The sequence below is a fragment of the Podarcis pityusensis genome, assembly GCF_964106645.2.
Source record: "Podarcis pityusensis genome assembly, chromosome: 5".
NCBI classification, from domain to species: Eukaryota; Metazoa; Chordata; class Lepidosauria; order Squamata; family Lacertidae; genus Podarcis; species Podarcis pityusensis.
This window is the reverse complement of record NC_138032.1, coordinates 90,604,640-90,632,068: the sequence shown is the minus strand read 5'-3', so window position 1 is coordinate 90,632,068 and position 27,429 is coordinate 90,604,640. Positions and strand designations below refer to the sequence as shown.

The 27,429-nt window shown below is 44.1% G+C and overlaps 1 protein-coding gene across 1 annotated transcript in view; it reads right to left on the bottom strand.

Annotated features, from left to right (window-relative positions):
• The window catches only part of ANTXRL (ANTXR like), a 53,849-nt gene that overhangs the window by 18,749 nt on the left and 7,671 nt on the right, over nucleotides 1-27,429 (bottom strand). The window contains exons 3-15 of the mRNA XM_081005554.1: nucleotides 27,310-27,381; nucleotides 25,109-25,190; nucleotides 24,399-24,429; nucleotides 22,799-22,878; nucleotides 22,373-22,441; nucleotides 19,052-19,132; nucleotides 18,896-18,956; nucleotides 16,495-16,593; nucleotides 15,258-15,327; nucleotides 14,834-14,912; nucleotides 9,983-10,078; nucleotides 4,327-4,365; nucleotides 2,366-2,464 (exon numbers count right to left, since the gene is read on the bottom strand). Coding sequence (XP_080861680.1) covers nucleotides 2,366-2,464; nucleotides 4,327-4,365; nucleotides 9,983-10,078; nucleotides 14,834-14,912; nucleotides 15,258-15,327; nucleotides 16,495-16,593; nucleotides 18,896-18,956; nucleotides 19,052-19,132; nucleotides 22,373-22,441; nucleotides 22,799-22,878; nucleotides 24,399-24,429; nucleotides 25,109-25,190; nucleotides 27,310-27,381 — 958 coding nt within the window. The remainder of the gene's footprint in view (nucleotides 1-2,365; nucleotides 2,465-4,326; nucleotides 4,366-9,982; nucleotides 10,079-14,833; nucleotides 14,913-15,257; nucleotides 15,328-16,494; nucleotides 16,594-18,895; nucleotides 18,957-19,051; nucleotides 19,133-22,372; nucleotides 22,442-22,798; nucleotides 22,879-24,398; nucleotides 24,430-25,108; nucleotides 25,191-27,309; nucleotides 27,382-27,429) is intronic.

Here is a 27,429-nt window from a genome sequence, read left to right as displayed (position 1 = left end):
AGAAAAAGATAGAGATATTGGTTATGAGTTTGAAATGTAATAGGGAAGATAAGAAATGCATACTGAGAGATTAGATTGGAGAATTTTCAGACAGGATTGATGGAAGTCAAAAATTTGAATAAGATGTAAAAGTATGTTTAATTACTGTTGAAAATGATATGTTAAAAAAACTAATAAAAATTATATATATAATTTTGAATTTCTATCTCAGATTGAATTTCTATTTATTTTGGGGGGATGGGGGCAGGGGTAGTCTCATGCTATACCATTTATGCTTCCGTACTTCAGTATTATTTTTTAATTACGAATTCGCATCTGCTTAAAACTGGTTATGTCCTTGAACTTTTAAGAATTACAGTGATCTCATCCTAGTTTTGTTATATGAAGTGCTTTTTTCCTGGGGGGACACAGGGGTATGCGTACCCCTAAAACATTTTGTGAATCTAATGGGAGAAGAAACTAAAAATTTTAAATTTTTTAGTTTCTCCTCTAGCACGGTGAATCGTCAGTTCCGTTGCCACCCCCGATGGCGGCCTCATTTCCTGCCACGGTGTTTCCTGAGTCTCAGATGGAAGTGAGCGTTTAATGTGTGAAGTAGGAATTGGAATCTAGGACTGTGATTGGTTAGTTTCGGGAAGATGTTAGTGCACACAACCTCATGCCAATGTGGAAGTTACTGTCAGCTGTGCAATATGAGGTAATGCATGTTCTTTGTACTTTTGTCCATTTACTGTATTTACTTTTCCCAATTTGAACTATAACATGGTGATATTCTTGAGTCAAAATGAGAGTACCCCTAAACATTAAAAAAACCCACACAAAAAACCCACTGGTTATATGATTTCAGTAGAAATGTGAAACCTGAAAAACCTGTCACTACTGGATTACCTTGAGATTTCCCATGGGTCCAAGTGCAAAATACTTTGGGGTTTACCCAGAGTGGCCAGGGCGACCCAGTCAGATGGGCGGGGTAAAAATAAAATTAAAAAAAATAAAATTATTCTTATAAAATTGTTAGTTTGTGACGTGTGGGCCAGGAACGATCTGGCATAACACCAATATTGCTCCACTGATGCCATCAGTAGAGAATCTGGCTTGATAAATGAATTGCCCATGTTGACATCCATGTAAAAGGTAAAGGTAAAGGATCCTTAGACGGTTAACTCCAGTCAAAGGCGACTGGGGGTGTGGCGCTCATCTCACTTTTCAGGCCAAGGGAGCCAGCATTTGTCCCCAGACAGCTTTCTGGGTCATGTGGCCAGCAATGGAACACTGTGCCGGAAACCAGGGCGCATGGAAACGCCGTTTACCTTCCCGCTGCAGCAGTGGCTATTTACAATATGATATGATACGATATGATACAATAATCTTTATTGTCACTGCTCCATACAGAACAAAATTGGGGGGGGGGATCTACATAAGACATTCAAAACCAGCAAGGCTGCTATCCCAGCTATCCCAACCTGGTTAGCCCCCTGAAAACTCTGATACCCCATTTTTAAAATACAATATACTCCCATAGAGACTCCTTAAAGGTAAAGGGACCCCTGACCATTAGCTCCAGTCATGACCAACTCTGGGGTTGCAGCGCTCATCTCGCTTTATTGGCCGAGGGAGCCGGCGTACAGCTTCCAGGTCATGTGGCCAGCATGACTAAGCTGCTTCTGGCGAACCAGAACAGCGCACGGAAACGCCGTTTACCTTCCTGCCGGAGTGGTACCTATTTATCCACTTGCACTTTGATGTGCTTTCAAACTGCTAGGTTGGCAGGAGCAGGGACCGAGCAATGGGAGCTCACCCCGTTGTGGAGATTCGAACTGCCGACCTTCTGATCGGCAAGTCCTAGACTCTGTGGTTTATCCCACAGCGCCACCCGAGTCCCTAGAGACTCCTTACACTGCGTTTAAAACCAAAATCGCATTTGGATAGAAACTGTTTCTCAGGCGGCTAGTCCTAGTCCTAATCTTTGTCTTTTATTTACTATTTATCTACTTGCACTGGCGTGCTTTCAAAGTGCTATGTTGGCAGGAGCTGGGACAGAGCAACGGGTGCTCACTCCGTCGTGGGGATTCGAACCGCCGACCTTCCAATCGGCAAGCCCAAGAGGCTCAGTGGTTTGGACCACAGCGCCACCTGTGTCCCTGTGACACCCATGTATCAGCTTGCCTGGCACTAACAGGTGATTGATTGAAGGCCCCAAATTACGAAGATTTCTCAAACTTTGAGATTGGATCCTGCCTGTCCTCAACACCGATCATCCGAATGTGCATGGTCACATTAAGCAAACTTAAGTTTGCTTGTGTATGTGAGGAGTTTTGCAGACGCAATTAGGAGCCCCACCCAGGCTTCAGAACAAATGCAATACCTCCATTCTTTTGATTCCACCAACACCTCTCCCTCCATAATATGATGCATCCACTGTAGGCCACTTTTTCTTTGGAAACCCATCTTCATCATCTGACTCCTGTGGGAAAGATACGGAAAGGGAGAGCGATCTGTGTGTGTATATTCTCAGGAAGTAGCTTGGTCAACTAGCAGGCATCTGAAATCTCTATTCTTGGCTTTGCATGTCTGCATTCATAGCCTGGCGGCAAACAGAAACCTCGTTGTTTTCCCAGCTGCAGCTCCTTCCAGGGCATAAAAAAAGAAGGAGAGAGGGGCTCTTTGCCTTTTTAGCTAAGGCTATTTATCTGTAATCAAATACAGAGAGAGCTTCAAAAATCCATTTAGATTCTAAAGAGTTATAATGCGTTATAAATCTAACGTTACAAAGCGTTAGATTCATTACGTTATAATGCTAGATATTCTAAAGGGCAATGCATTAATGAAATATGACCTTACAGTGGTACCTCGGGTTACAGACACTTCAGGTTACATACGCTTCAGGTTACAGACTCCGCTAACCCAGAAATATTACCTCAGGTTAAGAACTTTGCTTCAGGATGAGAACAGAAATCGTGCTCCGGTGGCGCTGCAGCAGCGGGAGGCCCCATTAGCTAAAGTGGTGCTTCAGGTTAAGAACAGTTTCAGGTTAAGAACGGACTTCCGGAACAAATTAAGTACTTAACCCGAGGTACCACTGTATTTATTATATACTTTTGAAACTATCCACATTTCTCGCAAACTCCTGTTTATTCATTGCTCCAGTTATACAACTATTATTTTGATCATGGTTTCTTGTGGAAGATATTACTGCATCTGGAAGCAAATTACCCCTCAGACTTTCCTGGTCTGTCACTGCCAGCTCAAACTCCACTAGTCTGTATCAGGTGTTTTTGCACCAACATGCATCATGTTACGCTTATTTACACTGAACAGCGCCTGCACTCGTACACCCACGCTCCCGTTTACACAGTTTTAACGCTGCTGGGACTCCTCTTCCGTTTTAAGTGTGCTAGCTCTGGCGTGGATAACTGGCGTTACCCTGCGCCAGCCAAACAGATTCAGCTGGAAAAGTGTTGAGTATCACTAATGTAGATACTGGTTGGAGAAGGTGCCTCTTTTCCTTTTCCTTAAAAACAAAAGCCTGCATTAAGCAAAAGGAAGCTGGCAACAGAGTGCAGCCCAATGTGACCTCAAATATCCCAAGGAAAAGAAAACGACGCCATTCCTGTTTCCTTCTGAGGGACGGGAAAAAAAGAGGGAAGCTCCAATGGTAGAGCTGGACCAGGCTTCCTCAACCTCGGCCCTCTAGATGTTTTGAGACTACAATTCCCATCATCCCTGACCACTGGTCCTGCTAGCTAGGGATCATGGGAGTTGTAGTCCCAAAACATCTGGAGGGCCGAGGTTGGGGAAGCCTGAGCTAGACAGCCCTTTCTTTTCCCCATAGAAACGAAATGGAAACTGTGTTGTTTTCCATCCCGGAGAACTGGAAGTTTCAGTTTGCAATCGCTCACTTACTGGATAAATTAATGGGAGACTCTTCTCCCTACCTAGCCTGCCCCATTCGCTGCCATTCCCAGAAACCCCTATGGCAGGGGTAGGCAACCTAAGGCGCAGGGGGCCGGATGCGGCCCAATCGCCTTCTCAATCCGGCCTGCGGACGGTCCAGGAATCAGCGTGTTTTGACCTGAGTAGAATGTGTTCTTTTATTTAAAATGCATCTCTGCGTTATTTGTGGGGCCTGCCTGGTGTTTTGACATGAGTAGAATGTGTCCTTTTATTTAAAATGCATCTCTGGGTTATTTGTGGGGCATAGGAATATAATCCAGCCCACCACGTGGTCTGAGGGACAGTGGACCGGACCACAGCTGAAAAAGGTACCCCTGCCCTATGGGAATGATGCTTCTTCCAGGGTAACAGCTTGAGGAACAACATACTTACAGGTTCCATTGGGGGTGGCGGTGGCGGTTCTTTGATGACCTGAAACACACACACACACACAGAGGCCTGTCAGTGCCTGCAAGCTTTGTCCCCCATCTACATGCAACCTTTTCACTCACTGAAACAGTCCGGCTCAACAACTTCATCTCTTCAAAAGGTTTGCAAAAGTTGGCTTTACCTGAGCCCTTTAAAGTCTTTAGACCAGTGGTGCCCCTCAGATGCCATTGGACCACAGTCACAGACTGTTGAATATGCTGGCAGAAATCCGCCCCCCCCCCCAAAAAAAATATTAAAGCAACTAGGATTTTACTGTATTGGCCCAAATATAAGCCACACTTTTTTCCCCAAATTCCTACCGTGAAAAGTTAAAGTGCGGCTTAAAGTCGCGACCTTACAAAAAATGGCTTTTACGATATTGCTGTGTGGGATTTTCTTCTACATTTGCCATTTACGGGTGTGAGTGCCTGCAGAATTTTAAGGGAGTCGCTTATATATGGGTATTGCCTTTCCTCCCCCCCTTGAATTTTAAAGGTGCGGCTTATATTCGGGCCAATATGGTATATGCACAGAAATGGAAGGAAGAAGAAGTTCCAACCAAAGAAGAATGGATAATGGACTAAGCAGAACCAGCAAAATGATCAGGAAAACAGGGAATCTTATGATGAGTGTTTTGTGGAAGAATGGTTGCCTTTTTCGGACTAGTTAAAGAAATATTATAGTATGATGAACCTGCGAGTAGGATTTGAGCTATGAGCAACAAAAGTAATTAGATTATAATATTGTGGTTATGATGCGATAGATAAAAGATGAGGTGTGACAGAAGGGGAGGATAAAAGAACTCCATGGTAAAAGGGGCAGGAAGCCGACAAAAATGAAAGACAAAATCGTGTTATGACTATACATGTTAAAATGTTGAAACTTAATGAAATATAGTAAAGGTAAAGGGACCCCTGACCATTAGGTCCAGTCGTGACCGACTCTGGGGTTGTGGCGCTCATCTCGCTTTATTGGCCGAGGGAGCCGGCGTACAGCTTCCGGGTCATGTGGCCAGCATGACTAAGCCGCTTCTGGCGAACCAGAGCAGCGCATGGAAACGCCGTTTACCTTCCCGCCGGAGTGGTACCTATTTATCTACTTGCACTTTGACGTGCTTTCGAACTGCTAGGTTGGCAGGAGCAGGGACAGAGCAACGGGGGCTCACCCCGTCATGGGGATTCAAACCACCGACCTTCTGATAGGCAAGTCCTAGGCTCTGTGGTTTAACCCACAGCGCCACCTATAATTGGGGGGGGGGAGGAATATGCTGGCTGGCGCTGATGGATGTTGGGAGTCCCAAAATATCTGCAGCCCCAGCGGTTAGCCACTCCTGCTCCAGGCTCAACAGTGCCGTTGCTAAAGCAAGGGAAATGAACCTAAGGCTGGGATTGCTCCACCAATATTCCTAGCGAGAGGCAATGGAAAAGCCACAGTGTTTTGTATTCACTGCCGTGCTTACAATCCTGCCAACTCCTTCAGGGCAAAACAAAAGGTAGGCACATTTTTCTTTTTCGCTGTACCAGCTCCAAAGATCGGGCCCCTCGGGAGATCTGTGGGGCTTTCGGATCCAGCATTGGACCCTGAAACTCACAGATCACGGAATCATTGAGTTGGAAGGGACCACGAGGGCCATCTAGTCTAACCCCGGGAAAGTAGCTTCCTGACCACAGGGGTAAAAGCTCAGGGCTCCTGCGACAATGGAGCTCCCCCACAAGCAGAGGCAAGAATCAGCATTTGGGGGTGGGGGCCAGGATTGCAACCTTAGGCATTTAATCATGGAGAATTGTGGCAGCCATCCAGCCCACACAGCTGTCTTTAACTTGTTGCCACCGGCTGTGCAGCTGTGGTGGGTGTGACTCTTTAAAAACACCCCTGGCAAATCAGGGATAATTTGACAAAAATGAAAATGTACCCTGATGTGAAGTTTGCGGAAACCGAGGAAGGACAGGCTGCTACCATTGTGAACCAGCCGTGAACGAGTCAGCTATGCTTTCCGCATTTTAGTGTGCTCACATTTTTCTCCCTGTTAGGAAGTATTCTGCTTCTTGGCAATCTAGTTAAACTGTTCTTTTACAGTTTTTTTTAATGGTATAAGATGGCGCGGATATAATTGGTCTGAGGAAATTAATGCAATCCACTCATATAATTCTACTGGCTTGCTAAATTTAATTTAACAAGCAGTGGATACTTGAAGATTTTTAAAAAATGTACACAGAAAGTATAAACGCAGGAAATAAAAAGATCATACAAGGGCAGTCAGCTTGGCTGCTGGCCCAGGTTTCTAGCTGACAATATATGAAACAGCCCTCAGTTGCAGCTGAAATAGGATTGTTTGGCATTCTTTTTCTGAAGAAATAACTTATTGATTTATTTTTTAAAAATATGTTTGCTCCTTAGAAACCAAACCTTGCTTTGTTGTCTGTGGACCACTAATATCTAGTGAATTCTGTCTCTGCCTGAAACGTGGTTTCTGGGCTTTGTATCATTCTGCAAGCTCAGCCGCCACGAATCTTTTTCCAGTGCCCAGAAAAAAAAGCAAGCGTCTTCCAGATGAAAAGCAGAGCTGAGCAGCGAGGAAGTGACTCATTTTCTAAACTTACAAGCAAGTGCAAGTTCTGGGGTGGGATCCTGGCATGCAGCCCGAGAATCTAATCGCTTTGCTGCTGGCTGCAGAATCTACTAAGGGATCTCTGTGCAATGAAAGCTCACAGCACCCGTTCCTGCGAGAAAGGAGCTCACAGTCAAGCTTTCTTCAAGACATCCTTTTGTTAAACATAAGCCCCAAAGCTCTGGAAACATCTTGGCAGGAAACCAGGCAGAGGGCCTTCTTGGTAGTGGCCCCTGTCCTGCGGAAATAAACAACTATCTGACTTTTAGAAAACATCTGATGGCAGCTCTGTTTAGGGAAGTTTTTAATGTTTGATGTCTTATCGTGTTTTTAATATTCTATTGGGAGATGGGGAAACCCAGCCAGATGGGTGGGGTACAAATAAATTATTATTATTATTATTATTATTTGGCTGCTGCTTCTTTTAAAAAATTATTTTTATTAATTTTCCCAATTATTACAAATCAAGCCAAATTAATTTAATTTAACACAATTTCTTAAAATCAGGTTTCCTGCTCCTGTTCATGATGCTTCTTTGACCATTCCCACTCAGTACCCTATTGTTTAGCCTCCTTATAGCCAAGGTTAAAGCTAAAGGTAAAGGGACCCCTGACCATTAGGTCCACTCGTGACCGACTCTGGGGTTGTGGCGCTCATCTCGCTTTATTGGCCAAGGGAGCCGGCGTACAGCTTCTGGGTCATGTGGCCAGCATGACTAAGCCGCTTCTGGCGAACCAGAGCAGCGCACGGAAACGGCGTTTACCTTCCCGCCGGAGCGGTACCTATTTATCTACTTGCACTTTGATGTGCTTTCAAACTGCTAGGTTGGCAGGAGCAGGGACAGAGCAACGGGAGCTCACCCCGTTGTGGGGATTCGAACCACCGACCTTCAGATTGGCAAGTCCTAGGCTCTATGGTTTAACCCAAAGTGCCACCCGCGTCCCACTCAGTACCCTATTGTTTAGCCTCCTTATAGCCAAGGTTAAGGACAGGCACCTCTATTTTTGCCTTAATAAATCTTCACAAAATCCCTGCAAGGAACGCTTACTATTGTCGCCTTTTTACTAAACGGGAAAGATCAGCAACAGGAAAGGGCAAAGTTGTCCCATCAGTTCATTACTGATCTGAGACTGAATCTCACTACGTTCACCTAGTTTATCCTGGCCCATCTCCTATGCCTTCATTGTTAGAAAAAAGGATGGAAATTGAGCAAAAGAAACAAGGATGGCCTGTCTTTGTCCCTTTACCAGCACCTAGACCTCTCACTGCATTAGGATGCTATTAATATATTTAAAACGTTTCCATGTGACCCTTTGGTAAATAATAATAATAAATATCCCAGGATAACAGCAATCTATCACACAGAAATGAGGAAGAGTTTCCTGGCAGGAAACTAAAGTGAAAAGAAAAACCTTCGTTTCCTAAATCTGCACGTGTCGGCCTGCTGTTAAAAGTTCAGGAACCTAGTAAGAGAGGAGGCTGTTTTCTTAAGCCTTGTTATATTTGGAAATCAATACAATTTTGGGCGTGCAGGGAAGGGAGGTGGAAACTCTTCATTTCTCAGGTCAAACAAGGGAGAGTGTTTCTCTTCCTTTTACACTTTTCCTGGATTTTAAATTCTGCCCCTGGCCAAATAACAGCCTTGAATACTGGGAATGTAAGAAAATAAAGAACTTCTGGGAAATGATATATGATGAGATGAAAAAGATGTTGAAATATACAATTTTTTAAAAAAACCAGAAGCATTTTTACTTGGTATTCTAGGTCAGGACATTAATAGGCAAGATGTAAATAAAAATTTATATGCAACAACAGCGGCAAGAGTATTGTTAGCCCAGAAATGGAAGCAAGAAGAAATTCCGACGAAAGAAGAATGGCAGACGAAAATAATGGACTATGCAGAATTGGACAAAATGACAGGAAGGATTCGAAACCTGCGGGACCAGAGATTTACAGAAGATTGGAAGAAGTATATGAACTATTTGAAGAGCAACTGTAACCAACAAATTACGCTAGTAGGACTATAATAAGTTTTGTAAGGAGAAATATATGAAGTGCTACAAAGCGGATAAAGAATAGAGACATTGGTTATGAGTTTTAATGTAACAGGGAAAATAAGAAATGTATACTAAGAGATTGGATTGGAAAGTTTTCAGACAGGAATGTTGGAAGGGGAAAAAATTGAATAAGATGTAAAAATTGTATGTTAAAAAAAACTAATAAAAAATTATATATGAAAAGCTTTTATTGAGGGTGAAAGAGGAGAGCGCAAAATATAGTCTGAAGCTCAACATCAAAAAAATGAAGATCATGGCCACTGGTCCCATCACCTCCTGGCAAATAGAAGGGGAAGAAATGGAGGCAGTGAGAGATTTTACTTTCTTGGGCTCCATGATCACTGCAGATGGTGACAGCAGCCATGAAATTAAAAGACGCTTGCTTCTTGGGAGAAAAGCAATGACAAACCCGGACAGCATCTTAAAAAGTAGAGACATCACCTTGCCAACAAAGGTCCGTATAGTAAAAGCTATGGTTTTCCCAGTAGTGATGTATGGAAGTGAGAGCTGGACCATAAAGAAGGCTGATCACTGAAGAATTGATGCTTTTGAATTATGGTGCTGGAGGAGACACTTGAGAGTCCCGTGGGCTGCAAGAAGATCAAACCTCTCCTTTCTGAAGGAAATCAGCCCTGAGTGCTCACTGGAAGGACAGATCCTGAAGCTGAGGATCCAATACTTTGGCCACCTCATGAGAAGAGAAGACTCCCTGGAAAAGACCCTGATGTTGGGAAAGATGGAGGGCACAAGGAGAAGGGGGTGACAGAGGACGAGATGGTTGGACAGTGTTCTCGAAGCTACCAGCATGAGTCTGACCAAACTGCGGGAGGCAGTGGAAGACAGGAGTGCCTGACGTGCTCTCGTCCATGGGGTCACGAAGAGTCGGACACGACTAAACAACAACATATAAAAAGAAATTTTAAAAAACAGCCTTGAATACGACCCACACACTTACCACGGTGCAGCAGAGTGGCCAAAACCACCAGAAGAGAGCCAAGGCCAGGAGCAGAAACAGGATCAGGAGCACAATGAAAACAATCGTCCCACGATGCTGCAAGCAAGCAAGGTATTCCTAGGTTACGGATTTTGCAACAGAACCAGGCATTGTTTATTTCGCATTGCAATCGACGCGGTTCGGATTTAATCGCGGGTTTTAGACGTATGGCGTACGAGGTGATGACGGGAAGGGCAGGAAGATACATCACGGACAGAATAAATGTCACACACAGGGAAAGCAATGACACAGTACGAGAGCTTCACTTGCACGCTTATAAGTTACTTAATGTGTCAACACGAACAGAAGTTATTAATATTGCAGCTGTTGCATAAGGGATCACTATTACGACGGGCATGTAATTGAAATCGGTAAGGTTTTGGAACACAGGAACAAAGTAAACCATCAAACCATTAATTCTAGCATGCGGGGGGCCACCTAAATTATATACCGTATTTTTTGCTCTATAATACTCACTTTTTCCCTCCTAAAAAGTAAGGGGAAATGTGTGTGTGTCTTATGGAGCGAATGCAGGCTGCGCAGCTATCCCAGAAGCCAGGACAGCAAGAGGGATCGCTGCTTTCGCTGTGCAGCGATCCCTCTTGCTGTTCTGGCTTCTGGGATTCAGAATATTTTTTTTTTCTTGTTTTCCTCCTCCAAAAACTAGGTGCGTCTTATGGTCTGGTGCGTCTTATAGAGCGAAAAATACAGAAATTTGGTATTTGAAAGATTTGTATTAGGAATTATATTATAATTTGGCATTGTTATAATGAGGCTCTTATTGGATTGTTGTAATTGAAAACTAATTTTGAAAATATAAATAAATAAACAAATAAAGCATAGGTATTTTCTTCCCTCTCTTTCTTTAAAACAGCTACAACTGCAAACACCTTTGGGTTTCCACTGGGCTCTATCACCCAGCATGCAGTGCTTCAGAGAAGGGTGAGGAGGAGGGCTGGGAACAAAAACTTCCTTTTTCCCACGGCTGCCCTGCTTGTTGAACTACTGGCACCCACACCACTGTTTATCAGTGCCACAAGGTACCCTCAGTACTCAGGGCACTCGTTAAAACATCTGGGACACCCCCCCCCCCCGCTGAGCCCAGGGTGCCCATTGCTTCTGGCTTTGACACCCGGAAAATGCAGCCAAGGAACTTTTACTGAGGGCTTTACTAAGGAAGCTCAGCCTTCTAAATTTCAACCAGTTCAAAGAAACAGCGCTGGGTGGGAAACATTGCTTCCTTCACTGCAACCAGTACAGTGGTACCTCGGGTTAAGAACTTAATTTGTTCCGGAGGTCCGTTCTTAACCTGAAGCACCACTTTAGCTAATGGGGCCTCCTGCTGCTGCCACGCCGCCGGAGCACGATTTCTGTTCTCATCCTGAAGCAAAGTTCTTAACCCGAGGTACTATTTCTGGGTTAGCGGAGTCTGTAACCTGAAGCGTATGTAACCTGAAGCGTATGTAACCCGAGGTACCACTGTATAGGTAAAGGTAATGGACCCCTGGATGGTTAAGTCCAATCAAAGGCGACTATGGGATTGTGGCGCTCATCTTGCTTTCAGGCCGAGGGAGCCGGCGTTTGGCCACAGACAGCTTTCCAGGTCATGTGGCCAGCAGGACTAAACCGCTACTGGCTCACAGAGGACTGTGACGAGTGCCAGAGCGCATGGAAATGCTGTTTACCTTTCCACCACAGCAGTAGCTATTTACCTACTTGCACTTGCGTGCTTTCAAAGTGCTAGGTTGGCAGCAGGTGGGACAGAGCAACGGGAGCTCACTCCATCGTGGGGATTCGAACCACCGACCTTCTGATCGGCAAGCCCAAGAGGCTCAGTGGTTTAGACCACAGCACCGCCCGCATCCAGTATAACCAATAACAGTCCCCATCTCCTGAGAGTGAACCAGGAAGCTTCTCCAAGGCTAAAGCTCATCCCCATTAATCTACCATTAAGCGCAAGTCCTTTGCAATTAAGCATTGAATTTGCAAATCTTTATTCTTTTCATTTCATTAATTTTTTTTTTATCTAACAAGCGTTTAATGACCCAGTTGTTGTTTTTTTAAATGAAAGTTTGTATCATGGACTTTTACCACGCTTACTGCTGCTATATTAGTCAGCGTTTGTTGTTTTTCAATTTAATCTCCGCTGCATCGTTTTTTGTAAGCTGCTTCATGTGTCTTTGAAAGAAAAAAAATGGGATGCGAATAAATGTGCTACTTGTGACATCTGCGAGTGTCGTTTGGCTGCGGTCAGGCCCTAAGGCAGCACATTAGATCAATTTCCTTGCTTTCTCCTTATGAAGAAGGAAGCCACACAAGCTCATCTCTTCGAACGCCAGACACAAAGTGCAAAGCAGTTTTCAGAGAGCAGTGTCCCCCTCTATTTGGTTCGACACCCAGAGACTGTAACTGCAGATTGCAGCAGAACAAAAACAGTGCTTAAAAACCTCGTTTTAATTTTGTGTGTGTTTTCAAATATAACGCTGGCAAGCGGCCAACCACAACCACTCCTGGCAGAATCTGTCCTCGCCCAGAGTCATTCACGCCCAAGAGCGGACTACTGTAAAGCACCATCTGAAAACTGTTCAGAAAATGAAATCAGTTTGCTGACAGGCCCTAGGCACCTTGATTCCACCAGGCCAATTTGGAGAGGCCTGTATTGGCTCCCTCTTAAGTTTCCAGGCTCAATTTGAAGCATTGGTATAACCTTTAAAGTCCTGGGTACCTATAGAGCAGGCATAGGCAAACTCGGCCCTCCAGATGTTTTGGGACTACAACTCCCATCATCCCTGACCACTGGTCCTATTAGCTAGGGATGATGGGAGTTGTAGTCCCAAAACATCTGGAGGGCTGAGTTTGCCTATGCCTGCTCTATAGAGCCATCTTCTTATGTACATTCCTTCCTGCATGCTCATAGCCATTTCATGTTGCATTTGCACATATTATCAAACGTGACAATAAACAGCACCAGTGACTTTGAAGGAAAGGACTAGCCATGCTATAGAGTAAGAAAAGATCTTATCTTCTTAGTTTGTTTCCAGAAAACCTAAGTAGTGGCATTTGATCGCATGGTTGTGGGGCAAGTGAACATAGCTATTATTTTGGCTCTCTGTAACAGCCCCAAAGGCAGCAATTCTGGGAGCATCACTCAGCCCAATTGGCTTACTTTGAGCAGATATGTATGGGACTGCACTGCACAAGAACATTTCTACTGGAAAGGCAAGTCTCGCTTACACTGCTAGTATACTGCTAAATAAATCTGCTCAGTCGCACAGCTAAAATTTTGTCTCTGCTGTACCTATTCCGCACGGTCTATGGCAATCTGGGTAGGCCAAAATCAGAAATGGCCATTGCAAAATACAAAAAAATCTGTGTGGACAGATAAAAAGGTAAAGGGACCCCTGACCATTAGATCCAGTCGTGACCGACTCTGGGGTTGCGGCGCTCATCTCGCTTTATTGGCCGAGGGAGCTGGCGTACAGCTTCCAGGTCATGTGGCCAGCATGACTAAGCCGCTTCTGGCGAACCAGAGCAGCGCACGGAAACGCCATTTACCTTCCCGCTGGAGCGGTACCTATTTATCTACTTGCACTTTGCCATGCTTTTGAACTGCTAGGTTGGCAGGAGCAGAGACCAAGCAACGGGAGCTCACCCCGTTGTGGGGATTCGAACCACCGACCTTCTGACCGGCAAGTTCTAGGCTCTGTGGTTTAACCCACAGCGCCACCCGCATCCCGTGTGGACAGATAGTTAAAGTCAAACCCATACAAGTTTAGTTGTAGAGACTAAATGTCTGATTTCCCCCTCTGCTGTTTTTGTAAGTTGTGTGTGCCCACGTGTGACTAATGTTTTGTCCTTTCTGCCTTTGTTGAATGGGATTGTTGCTTGGTACACTGACTAGGATCACCTGCAGACAGTTATGCTGACGCCATAGTGAGAATATAGACCTACGCATTTTCTTCCGTTTTCACAAGGAAGGGAACTGAACCCCTCCCACAGAATTGCAGAGGGCAGCGTAAGGAGCAAAATGCCCACAAACGCAAAGTGAAGGGGGGTGGGAAGAGAGAGGAGACAAATTCATTGTTTTATAAATAAAATATTTGTTTCTAACTTATAAAGTACAAGCATTCAAACGACCACAGCCTGAACCTGGGTCAGCAGCAGTGTAGACAAAGCAGCAAGTGTCTTACCAAAACCCTCTTCAGCAAGAGGTCTTACACTCACAGATCCCTTTCTTGGCTTTAAAATTAGCCCCCCACCCCATCGACTGCTTTAGATATGAGTGGGTCAGGAATAAACAAGGTTGGCTGCCCCTGTCAAACCCAGTTCATGTTCCCTTGAGTATACCTGAAGGAGTGTCTCCACCCCCATCGTCCATCCCGGAGAATGAGGTCCAGCTCCGAGGGCCTTCTGGTGGTTCCCTCCCTGCAAGAAGTGAAGCTACCAGAAACCAGGCAGAGGGCCTTCTTGGTGGTGGCGCCCGCCCTGTGGAACGCCCTCCCATCAGATGTTAAGAACACCTGACTTTTAGAAGACATCTGAAAGCAGCCCTGTTTAGGGAAGTTTTTAATGTTTGATATCTTATTGTGTTTTTAATGTTCTGTTGGGAGCCGCCCAGTGTGGCTGGTGAGGCCCAGCCAGATGGGTGGGGTATAAGTAATATATTATTATTATTATTATTATTATTATTATTATTATTATTATTAAGAGCTGGATCGGTGGTCAAAAAGCAACACTTTTCCACCCAACCCCTTAGTCCTTGTTTCTGTGTTTTAGGTCCTTCCTTCCCTCGGTTTCATGGTTCATACTTACACAGCGGGTGCTGGTGATGCTGACAGAGCTGGAGATGAACGTCAGTCCGCTGTTCATGCTAACTTGCAGGTAAACCACCCTGGAGAGCCAACAGAGACGTTGATTAAAACGATGGTCTTTCCCTCTGTTTTAATGTATTTTTAATCTTTTGTTGGAAGCCACCCAGAGTGGCTTGGGAAACCCAGCCAGATGGGCGGGGTATAAATAATAAATTATAATTTTTACTATCTCTGTTCTCTGTTTATCGTAACAAACAATGAAATCAATGATTCTCCCCACCCCCACGAGTTTCTAACCCCTTAGGAACTGATATATTTCAGTTGGCGGTTCTCACATTTTAGCATTTCGGGGGTGGGGTGGGGGGGGAGAAAACACGACAAGTAAGAGGTGGTATGAGGAACAGGTAAAAGCACAATGTACTTACTGTCCGACATCTGCTATCACTGGAGCAGGGCAAAGTAAGTATGTGTCTTGAACAATAGTTGGCTTTTCATCTGAAGGGAAGAAACGAAAAATCACTTCTATGCTAGTACAAAGCAGCCATAAAAAGCTTTCGATGGCAAGTTTATGAAGAGTGCCTGTTTCATTTTTTTTAAAAATTCGTTACAGCAGCAAATAGTTTTAGGTTTCCCTTTTTTCTTCTTTTTTTAACATTTCAGCCAGTGAGTTACAGGTTATATGTGTGTCTTCCCTTTCATTTCATTCAGAGTAGAACAAATTGAGATAGATAGATAGATGATAGATAGAAAGATAGAAGGATAGATAGATAGATAATTATTTGTCTGTTCTGTTTTAGAGTGATTTGATTCCCTAACCGATGCTGGTTGAGTTGTTGCCCTTTTGTGCTAAGTATACGTTAAAGGTAAAGGTAAAGGTAAAGGTAAAGGGACCCCTGACCATTAGGTCCAGTTGTGACCGACTCTGGGGTTGCAGCGCTCACCTCGCTTTATTGGCGTACAGCTTCCGGGTCATGTGGCCAGCATGACTAAGCCGCTTCTGGCGAACCAGAGCAGCGCACGGAAACACCGTTTACCTTCCCGCTGGAGCGGTACCTATTTATCTACTTCCCCTTGACATGCTTTCAAAGTGCTAGGTTGGCAGGAGCTGGGACCGAGCAACAGGAGCTCACCCCGTCGCGGGGATTCGAACCGCCAGCCTTCTGATCAGCAAGTCCTAGGCTCTGTGGTCTAACCCACAGCGCCACCCGCGTCCCTAAATATACGTTAGGGAGGTTCAAACTTGCTTCTTTCGGATGAAGTTCATGAAATCCTTATCTAGGAAAATAATGCAAAGGCCCTTTTAGTGTGGCTATCTTGCCGCACTCCTTGACAGAGAATACAGACTGACATTATCAGCTGCAGGACATGCAGAAATTTAACTAGTGTAGGTTTCCGCATCTTCCTGAAACTTTGCAACCCTGCCTGTGCTTTTCTGTTCTGGATTATCAAATTCGTAACTTCCATTCCAACGATGACAAATGCGTTGGCCGGACATCTCCTGCACGTACCAGCAAGACAAGCCCAGGTACGATGGGAATGATGCAGAAGTAGCCATGAGGGTGAAAATTCTTCCCCTGTTACCATTTCACACCACAACATGGTGAAAGCACTTTTCTGGGATGGGAAGGCTTAACAGCATTATGCCACAACCTGCCAACTTACTAAGAGTAATGGTGTTATTGATCTTGAAACTGCAGAGAACTTGGTCAATGTTCCTTGCGTAATAAAAGCCATTGCCTTTGACCACCACTTGGTAGGATTCTGTAAAGAGAAAACGTTAACATGAGAGGAAAACTGGCGTGGCCCAATAACATACAGCAGGGCTTCACGGCGAATGGTCCTCAGTGTACCGACTGTGAAATGGGAACACTATTTTACGGGGAACCTCAGACGTTAAAGGAAATCAAGAAGTGCGACGCCGAGGAGCTATGAAATCACTATTAACATTAAAATATTATTGGGGAAAGCGTTCAGTTCGGACCTATTTGAAGGCTGGAGAATTATGCTTTTGAGGCAAAGTCCTCTTCCCTGACTATTACTGCTACTTCCTGTAAAAGTGCTTTTTTTGACACTACAAAAATATTATGTTTTAATGACTGCATCCCCCACCCCCAATGTTATCGGTGTTTGTGAAAATGACCACTATGCATTTTCCACTCCCATTAACAGGTACAGAAACAAAAAAAGGGGGAAACTATTCATTTTCATTGCGGTTTAGACGAGCGGTGGAAACTGTTGGGTTTGCAGCCTGTGCCCGCTTTTGCCCCGTTCTTAATCCCATACAGCGCGACTCAGTTCCGGGGAACCCAAGCCAGCTGAAAGGGCTAATTCTGTTTAAATTGGGGCCCTGACTCGGCACGCGTCCTTTTCTTCCTTCGTTACTGTCAGAAACCAAATTGCCGATTTTGACAAGACAACGAAGGGGAAAAGGTCAGCGCAGAACCAAAGAGGCAGCGCTGGCAGCGAGAGGGTGGGTTGAAACTGGTGCGCACTGGCGGCGCTGTCTGTTTTGCTTCCGTGACTCTGATGAGGAGCTGACGGCTTGCATCCACACCTGGGAGTTGACGCGGCCGGTTGGGTGCCAACATCCAGCGCAACCTTTCAATCAAGCCAGGGCACTTGTGAGTATAATCAGAGCAACGAAGCTTCTGGGAAATTCGGACTCCAGACTGATGGGCCTCTTCGCAGGCTGCGCGTCTCGGTCACTTCTAATCAAGGGAGATCCAAATTTGCAGAGTGGACTACAAGACGGGGGGCTTACAGATTGGGAGGGTCACAAAACATTAAGCCTCAGAGAACTGTCAGAAACCAGACAGACTAATCCATCTACAGCAGCTCAGTCAACATTCAGTTCTCTCGATCGCTAAAAACCAGCCTTGGGGGGTTATCCATGATTCAACAGAGGCAGGTGGAAATATATGTGGAAAAAATATGAATACAAACAAAGAGAGACCCGTTCTTAAACGCAAAGGTTGCTTTAGTTGAGATTCTAGCATTGCAGGGGGGTGGGCTAGAACAGGGGTCAGGAAACTTTTTCAGGGGGGGGGCGGTCCACGGACCCTCAGTCATTTTTACCGATCATAGTTTAGTCATTATTTATAATAAATATAATAATAAAAAATAATAATAATTTATTTATACCCCACCCATCTGGCTGGGTTTTCCCAACCACTCTGGGTGGCTCCAACAGAATATTAAAAGCACAATAAAACATCAAACATTAAAAACTTCCCTAAACAGGGCTGCCTTCAGATGTCTTCTAAAAGTCGGATAGTTGTTTATTTCCTTGACATGTGACGGGAGGGCGTTCCACGGGGAGTGAATTTCTGTTCAATTATTATTTGCCAATGTTTTTTACGGTGTACTATTATATTCTAATAGAATACTTAATATTACTTTACTTGATACAAGTCATTCCATTTCAGGGTTATGTTTTATTATGACTTTCTGTCAGATTATTATAAAGGCGTGTGTTCTTTGTTGTATATTTTGTTGCTGTAAGCCGCCTTGCGTACAGCAAAATAGAAAGGCGGAATACAAATTAAAAGTGAAATGAAACGAAATGATTTGCCTCGCTTTGTCAAGTCAACTGGAACCATTGTCTTCTGAAGAACCCATTCCAGGACACACCTGACCTCTCTTCTGATCTCGCACATTGTGATCTGGAATGCATATGGCGTTCTGCAGTCTATGGTTGTTCCTTCACGAGCGTAGGAGCCATTTGAATCTTATGGAATTTGATCATCAAGTCCTTCGTTCAGCAGGGAACAACACCACATTGTAGGCTATGGTTTGCCAAACAAACAGAGAAGAAGAAGAAAGCATATTCCTAAAACGTGGGTGCACCATGTTCAATAAATCACTTGCAAAAAACTAGTTGGTTAAACAAGGAAATTCTTGCATTGTTGGGGCTAGATGATGCTTGAGGTCCCTTCCAACCCTACGACTCTGTGACATTGTGTGGGAAATCAAAGCCAGGACTTTATTTAAAAGAGCCCAGCATTTCACATCACCATCTAGAAAGATCACCAGAATCCATAACGGACGAGGTAGCATTACTCACCTCCTGCACAGATGCTTGATGGTTCGGCGGCCAGGATCTCAATGCACGATTTCTTCAGAATCTGTAGGATTGAAAGAATGGTGTTTGCAGTCAAGGGTAGCCTGACGCTGATTGACAAATTGAGAAAAGGGTGCGTTTATTGGATAAGCTACTTACCGAATCAATGGTGCCTCTGAGAGCATAAAAACCTCCGGTCACAGGGAAAACGTGATCAATGCTATCCGCAATAGTCGATAGCTGCAAAGACAAGGCACTCATAAATGTGGGGTGGAGAAAATAATATCTATTAAATTAAAAACAGAGCCTGCTTTCTGCTTATGCCCCTTTCCTGTTGGGAAGTTCTGAAGAACGTGTGACCCAGAAGAGACTTAAATTATCCAGCGATATCCACCCAGAGACATGGTAGAATTATGTGCCCAGAGTAGAGGCTGACTGGAAGAATTTAAGGCCACTTCTTAAAATACTTGCAGATTTCTTTGTCATAAAAGGCTTCGCATTTATAGAGATGTATTTGAAAGTTTGTAGCATTTCACATATATCAGTAATCTGACTAATGGCGTTGCCATTAGGCCAGTTCTATTTCCCAATATTTCAGGGGTGGGAGGCAACCAAGATTAAGAAAATAATGACCTACCCAAAGGCCAATCAATGAGCTGATGCGAAATCTGAACTTGCAACCCACACAGCTTAACTATTGCCATACACCAACATTTTGGAAAGGACACAGGTGTAGTATTTATTATTTACTTATAATGTAAGTAGTCTTACTTACATTAATACTCAGCTTCTTGGCCAGAGGAGACCCTCAAAGCAGCATACATTAAAATAAGATGTACGTAAAGCACAAAGCATAGTAATAAAACAAGAGAAAAGAAAGCAGCGTGATGAACCACAATCAATCAACCGCAGCAATAAAGATCATAAAAGCCTTCTTTAAAAGGGGGTGCCGGGGGGGGGCACACGATTTTTGAGGCGGCATGATCCAGGTGACCCCAATAGCCCAGTGCTCCTCTCTGCCCCCCAAGGGCCATGTCAGCCAGCCGGACTCCCCCCTATGTGGGTGGGAAGGCAGCTCAGTGCGGCCCCAATTTGCTCAGGTGGGGTTGCTCTGGCAGCATGGAAGCACGCACACACACATGCCCTGGGCACCAGCAAGCAATGCTACGCTGCTTGTCAGCAGGACGCCCAAGGTCCACATGAGTTCACTGCTAAAAAATTTTGTGGTGAAACCAAGGGGTGTTTAGTTCTTTTTAACCGCACAAAAGTATGGACATTATTTTTTGTAAGGTGTTCAATGGAATCACTGCCATTGTATGAGATGACCATGCAAGCAAAGAAGATGTCCCCTCCATGAGTAGGGGTCAAGGGAGTGGGTGATTTTGGGTATGGGTAGTTGTGTTTGTCACATGCAAGCAGACAGCATGGTGATTTGCCTGCCCAAAGGCTGTCTGCGTCAGGCATTGTCTGTATAACCTGGTAAATAGGTACCACTGCAGGTGGTACCTATCAGATCAGAAGGTGGATGTTTTGAATCCCCGCAACGGGGTGAGCTCCCATTGCTCTGTCCCAGCTCCTGCCAACCAAGCAGTTCAAAAGCATACCAGTGCAAGTAGATAAATAGGTACCACTGCAGTGGGAAGGGAAATGGCTTTTCCATGCGCTCTGGTTTCCATCACGGTGTCCCGTTGCGCCAGAAGCGGTTTAGTCATGCTGGCCACATGACCCGGAAAGCTGTCTGTGGACAAACGCCAGCTCACTTGGCCTGAAAGCAAGATGAGTGCCGCAACCCCATAGTCGCTTTTGACTGGACTTAACTGCCCAGGAGGCCTTTACCTTTACCTTGAAGGTACTGCTTTTCATATCTAAGAACCAGAATTTGGCTTCCAAGTCCCCAGAATTTCATTTCCCCACATCACTGGTGCCAACATGATCACTGACTGCTCCCCAACGCTATTTATCTACTTGCACTGGTGTGCTTTCGAACTGCTAAGTTGGCAGGTGCTGGGACAGAGCAACGGGAGCTCACTCCGTCACGGGGATTCGAACCGCCAACCTTCTGATCTGCAAGCCCAAGAGGCTCAGTGGTTTAGACCACAGCGCCACCCACTCCCCTGCTTCCCTTCAATGTAGCTTTGTCTGAGATACACAGAGCCAGCTGGCCATTCTCCATCGCGTGGATGAGACCATGGTGCTGGGAGGATGGTTTTTGATTAATTGTGGACCTGGGGCCATTGTGGAGAAGCTAGGCCTGTACGTTGGAACAGGCTTCGCTTGAACCACAGCTGAACCAAACGGCTGGCATCTAAAAGGTGGCAGAACAGCTTGTCCATGGATGCTTGGGGAACCAAGGTGTTTCCAAGTTCAGGAGGAATCTCCCCTAAGAAATGAGGGTGAGCATTTTGGACTCACAGCTGTCCATGGAGGCGCAGGTTAATTCTGTGTCCAGGGCAGCTGTCTACCAGCTCCATCTGGTACGCAGGATGAGACCCTACCTGCCCGCGGACTGTCTCGCCAGAGGGCAGAGTTATCTCCCGCTTGGACTACTGCAACACGCTCTACGTGGGGCTACCTTTGAAGGTGACCTGGAAACTGCAATTAATCCAGAATGCGGCAGCTAGACTGGTGACTGGAAGCAGCCGCCGAGACCACATAACACCGGTCCTGAGAGATCTGCATTGGCTCCCAGTACGTTTCTGAGCACAATTCAAAGTGTTGGTGCTGACCTTTAAAGCCCTAAAAGGCCTCGGTTCTGTATAGCTGAGCTTTAAAGCCCTAAAAGGCCTCGGTTCTGTATACCTGAAGGAGCGTCTCCACCCCCCATTGTTCTGCCCGGACACTGAGATCCAGCGCCGAGGGCTTTCTCGCAGTTCGCTCATTGCGAGAAGTGAGGATACAGGGAACCAGACAGAGGGCCTTCTCGGTAGTGGCACCCACCCTGTGGAGCACCCTCCCTTCAGATGTCAAGGAAATAAGCAGCTATCTTCTCTTTAAAAGACATCTGAAGGCAGCCCTGTTCAGGGAAGTTTTTATTTTTTAATGCTGAACACTTGATTGGGAGCTGCCCAGAGTGGCAGGGGAAACTCAGCCAGATGGGCGGGGGTATAAATAAATTATTATTATTGTTGTTGTTGTTGTTGTTGTCTGGATGCGAATGGGGTAGAACTGGAAATTGCAAGAAGAAATGATAGCCATTCAAAGAGGCCAAAATGCACAGAGGAAAATGTGTATGACAGAATCATTTGAAGAAGGACACTGTGTATGGATGTTCATATGCTAATACTAGTAAAAGGGGAGATTAGGGTGCTTGACCTTAAAGGGGAACAAAGACAAAGGTGTGTGTTACTTATTCAGACAAAATATTTGTCTTTGTTTGCAGGTACGGGAGTGCCTTACAGGAACCATCCATTGTCCTTTAATGCAATGGAAGAATCAAACTCCGTTTGTAGAAGAACGTTATTTTTTTTTTTTTTTAATTACCTGAGTTTCATTAAAGTCTTTCACACCAACACAATAGACAATTGCGCCGAGGCTTCTCGCTCTGTCGGCCTAAAATGAGAGGTAGTATTTGTTAAGTTGTGGGTGAACATATCAGACGACACAGCGATTCTTCAAACAGCTCTTGTTTATTCAGAGGCCAGAACAGAACTGAACTGAAGGGTTCAGTCAGCCTGCTTATATAGAGCTCTAGTACAACGTTACTGTAGCAACTTTCTAAAACTATCCAATCACTGAACATCACTTTCGATCCTTCATTTGCATAACTATCTACAGTATCCCCCTGCTGGCCCAGGGTGAGAACTTCAGTACATAACAGTATTAAAAAACTCTATATAACTTCCAAGGGGCATGTTGTGCACACTTGAACATTTCCACATAGTCTGGCGAAATTCAGGCTCAACTTACTTCTTTCTCTGCGTAATAAAACTGGGCCTCTTGCAGCTCCCCGTCTGTGAGAGCTATGATCACGCTAGCTGTCTGGAGTCCTGAAATACGGCAGCATAAATATATATTAGATTCTTCAATTAAAAAAGAAAACAAGGCTTCAGCTTAAGAGAAAAGCTAGTAATTTACTTGGGCATCAACCAGCAGAGAAACAGGATTGAGGCTGAATGACATGCACAGAAGCAAGGCTCAAACATACAGTAGCCACTCTCATTGAAGCGCCTGGGGATTCCACAAACTGAGCTATTAGCAACAGGTAGGTAGCTCATTGAAGAATCTCAAGAAAACCGCTTTCGTGAAATTTGTTACATACATCAATCTGAAAGCGCCGCTAAGCAGTCATTTAAAATATTGTTTTATTACTGGGTGCATTCCTAATACAATTCATCGTATTTTCAAATGTCTCTCTCAGTCTAGCTTGAAATTAAAGACACTGATCACTGTTGACAGGTATTCTTAATGTCAAATATTCTTTTCTTGCTCATGTCACAGAGACACAAGATCTTCAAGGTGACCTTGGGAAGGGAGAGAAAGATTGGGCGCATTCGTCTTGCTTCTTGGGAGAAACGCAGGCAAGAGAGGGAATTATCGTTTGGCATCCAAGTCTTCCCTTTGTTTCATATGAAATAGTCTAGTTCCTAGAAAATGTGGCTAAACGGAAAGCAAAAGCCATTTAAGTTTTGATGTTAAAAAGATCAGACGGAAGCTTGCATGGCACAAATGTTTTTTAAAAAAACCCATTTGGATGTAATAAGAAAAAATGGCAACAGTCAGTAGCTCTAACTTTTCTGCACGCTGTGAAATGATACCTTCAGATTATCATATAAGAACAGCAATGACCTAAGACAGTTAACGACGTCAAGAAAATATTCTGGACAGCAATTGTAAAAACCACCAAATCAAAACAGATCAATTAAGGAAGCTTTTTAATATTTGATGAATTACTGCATTTTAATATTTTGCTGGAAGCCACCCAGAGTGGCTGGGGAAACCCAGCCAGATGGGCAGAGTATTAATAATAACAACTATTATTATTATTATTATTATTATTATTATTATTATTAAAGATGGTAAAGGTAAAGGTACCCCTGCCCGTATGGGCCAGTCGTGACCGACTCTAGGGTTGCGCGCTCATCTCGCTCAAGAGGCCGGGAGCCGGCGCCGTCCGAAGACACTTCCGGGTCACGTGGCCAGCGTGACGAAGCTGCAACTGGCGAGCCAGCACCAGCGCAGCACACGGAAACGCCATTTACCTTCCCGCTGTAAAGCGGTACCTATTTATCTACTTGCACTTAGGGGTGCTTTCGAACTGCTAGGTGGGCAGGAGCTGGGACCGAACAACGGGAGCTCATCCCGCCGCAGGGATTCAAACCACCGACCTTCTGATCGGCAAGTCCTAGGCTCTGTGGTTTAACCCACAGCGCCACCCGCGTCCCTTATTCAAGATGGTAGGCCTGGCCTAATCTAATGGCAACTCCTATTAGGCCTCCTCCCTCGCATATCCCTCCCTGGGATGCTTACAGTAGGAAGTGACAGTGCTCCTAATAGAAACATCTCCTACCTCCATAATTTTCATAGATCTGTTCATTTGCCTGCAACAGAGGACACAAATTTATTTATTACACACACACATATATATACATATACCACTCACATAACAGAGGGCCTTCTCGGTAGTGGCACCTGCCCTGTGGAACGCCCTCCTATCCAATGTCAAAGAAATAAACAAGTATCTGACTTTTAGAAGACATCTGAAGGCAGCCCTGTTTAGGGAAGCTTTTAATATTTGGTGAATTATTGTATTTTAATATTTTGCTGGAAGCTGCCCAGAGTGGCTGGGAAACCCAGCCAGAAGGGCGGGGTATAAATAGTAAATGATGATGATGATGATGTATCATTTTGGTCTTTTGCATACCACTAAAAGTGCATCACAACAATTAAATGGTTAAAACCCCCCACTAAAACCATTTACAAATAACCAGTATAGCTAAAACCAACACAAACAATGCAACCGAAGAACAACTTAAAACCGACATAAAGTCAGCAAGGGGAATAGCAAGTGCCTTGGGAGAAGAAGAAGATTCTTCACTTGACAAGAGACCGCAGCGTTCCATATATTGGTTGCCACCCCTACAAGGCCCTGCCTCAAGCCTTTTGGGGCTTTAAAGGAAAAAAACAAACCCAAAACCCAGCCTTTTGAATTGGGTCCCGAAATGAATTGGAAGCACTTGGTATGTGTAAATCACAGCACTGAGGAACTGCAGCGTTTACCCTTTTAAAGCCTTCATGCATGAATGTGTCTCCTCCAGGCACTTGTCTCTGAAGAACTGCAAGGCCTCGCTGGATGACTTCCCTAGGGGAAAAGGCAGAGCTTTTCAACGTTTTTGCTTCGCCACCGCGAAACGTTGCAATAAGACAGCAAACCCTCAGCAAACGACACGGCTGAAAAGTGACCGGAAAGCGTGCGTTGTACATCGCGTAAGCTCGCTCGGAATTGCACCCCCCCCCCGGGGACTTAAAAATAGGGTCGTATGGTCCTGTTCACTGCGACATAGCCTACTGAACTGGAATACTTCTCTGAATTAACATATTCATAGATCTCTAGATCTCTCTATCTAATTGAAAATTATGCACAAACTCAACACGACCCAACAAAATGGAAGCCGTACATTAAGACAGCGACAAGTCCTTGTGTTTTGACCCACAACCATCAGCCAACCAAGGTGGATTTGATTTAAATCAAATCGATTCAAATCACTCGTCAGTAAGACTTGATTTAAATCACTAGTCAGCAAGACTTGATTTAAGTCATTACTATTTTTTTACAGAAAGACGCATGCTGGTATCGTCTTAATATTTACAACCAGATGAAGGTTTCATTTCTGGAATGATAAAGTTTCAGAGTGGTTTTTACAGTTATATCAGAAATTACTGATTTGGTTATACCATTAGAAATACATAGACAGATAATTATGAAATTATTGTGATGTTTAATAAGTTAGCTATTTATATTAGGACAACTTTTCTGCTGTACTTTATTGGAAGGAGAAAAATAATCATTTCCTTAACAACAATTTAAACAATTTATTTAACTAAAACAAAAACATTATAGCATATGTATCCATATGTATCCATGTTTCTTAACTGATGTGGTTAAACAATTTTTTTTAAAAACCCCAACTTAGACTGAGTTTTAGCACACATGAAAAACTTAAAACTAATCCTTATTTCCTGATAAATAGGCTTTGGACTATAAAGTAACTTAAATAGAAAACTATCTTTAGAAAGAATTTTCCTCCAAAAACATTTTATTTTAAAAATCAGATTTAAATTTTTAAAAACCCGATTTAAATAAATAAATAAAAAAAACCCGATTAAAAAAATCCGATTTTTAAATTTATTATTTTTTAAAATCATTGATTTTTATCCACCCTGCAACCAACACATTCCAACCAACTGACAACTACTTAACAAAATTCCACCAGCAACCTCAACGGCTTCCACTGGTTTCATGAAATTGGGGTTGTTGCTTTCAAGAGAGCTTTATTAACCATCGAGCAAGAACACAACGGAAGCAACAAGGATGGCAAGAAGCCTGGAAACCTATGAGCAGCGATGGCCAAACTTGGCCCTCCAGCTGTTTTTGGACTACAACTCCCATCATCCCTAGCTAAGAAGACCAGTGGCCAGGGATGATGGGAATTGTAGTCCCAAACCAGCTGGAGGGCCAAGTTTGGCCATCACTACCTATGAGGAAAGGTCAAAGAGATTGGGCTGTCTGGCTTGGAGGAGAGGTTATCCACATGCAATATAACAGACATCTTCAAATATCTGAAGATGCCCATCACTGAGATGTCCTCTAAGATACGCTTGCAACTCTACAATTCAATGGCCTCAATATCAAGCAGGCTGAAGGGGCATCTAAAACTTTTAGTTACCCAAAGGGTCTTTCCACTGGCATTCTGGACCTGTTGCCATGGTAACTGCAGTTGGTTTCTAGCATGCTGACCTTAATTTTAATATTTTTTTATTTTTTAATATTTTTAATATTTAATATTTTAAAACATTTAATGTTTAAATGTTTTTAATATTCTGCAGGGAGCCGTCTAGATGGTCGGGGTACGAATATTACCATTATTATTATTATTATTATTATTATTTTCTCAGGCAAAATTAATTGCCTGCCTCTCCCAAGTTTCCAGCGTTCTGTGATTGCGAACAAAGCTACACAACAAGCAGAACTGGAAAAAGTATCGCCAAATGGCAAAATACGTTTCAGTGCATACAAACCAAGGGTTTTTTTTATGTTTCCCCAGTTGTAACTGGGCAAAAACTGTACAAACCAGTAACTACCAATGCTCTCTCCAAAACTAGCTCCTCTTTCATCCCAGGAAATTACCAACCAATTCACAGGAACACCTCTACTCGCCTTCCCTCCCCTTCTTTATTTAATTAAAAATATAGACACTTGCCTGTCTTCAGTCAACTTCATAATTGTGGTCCCTCGCGAGGAAAACACAATGAAAGACATTCGAAGCATCGGACTGTGAGGCAAAGGCAGGGCAAAGCACCGTGAATAAGTGAATATGAAT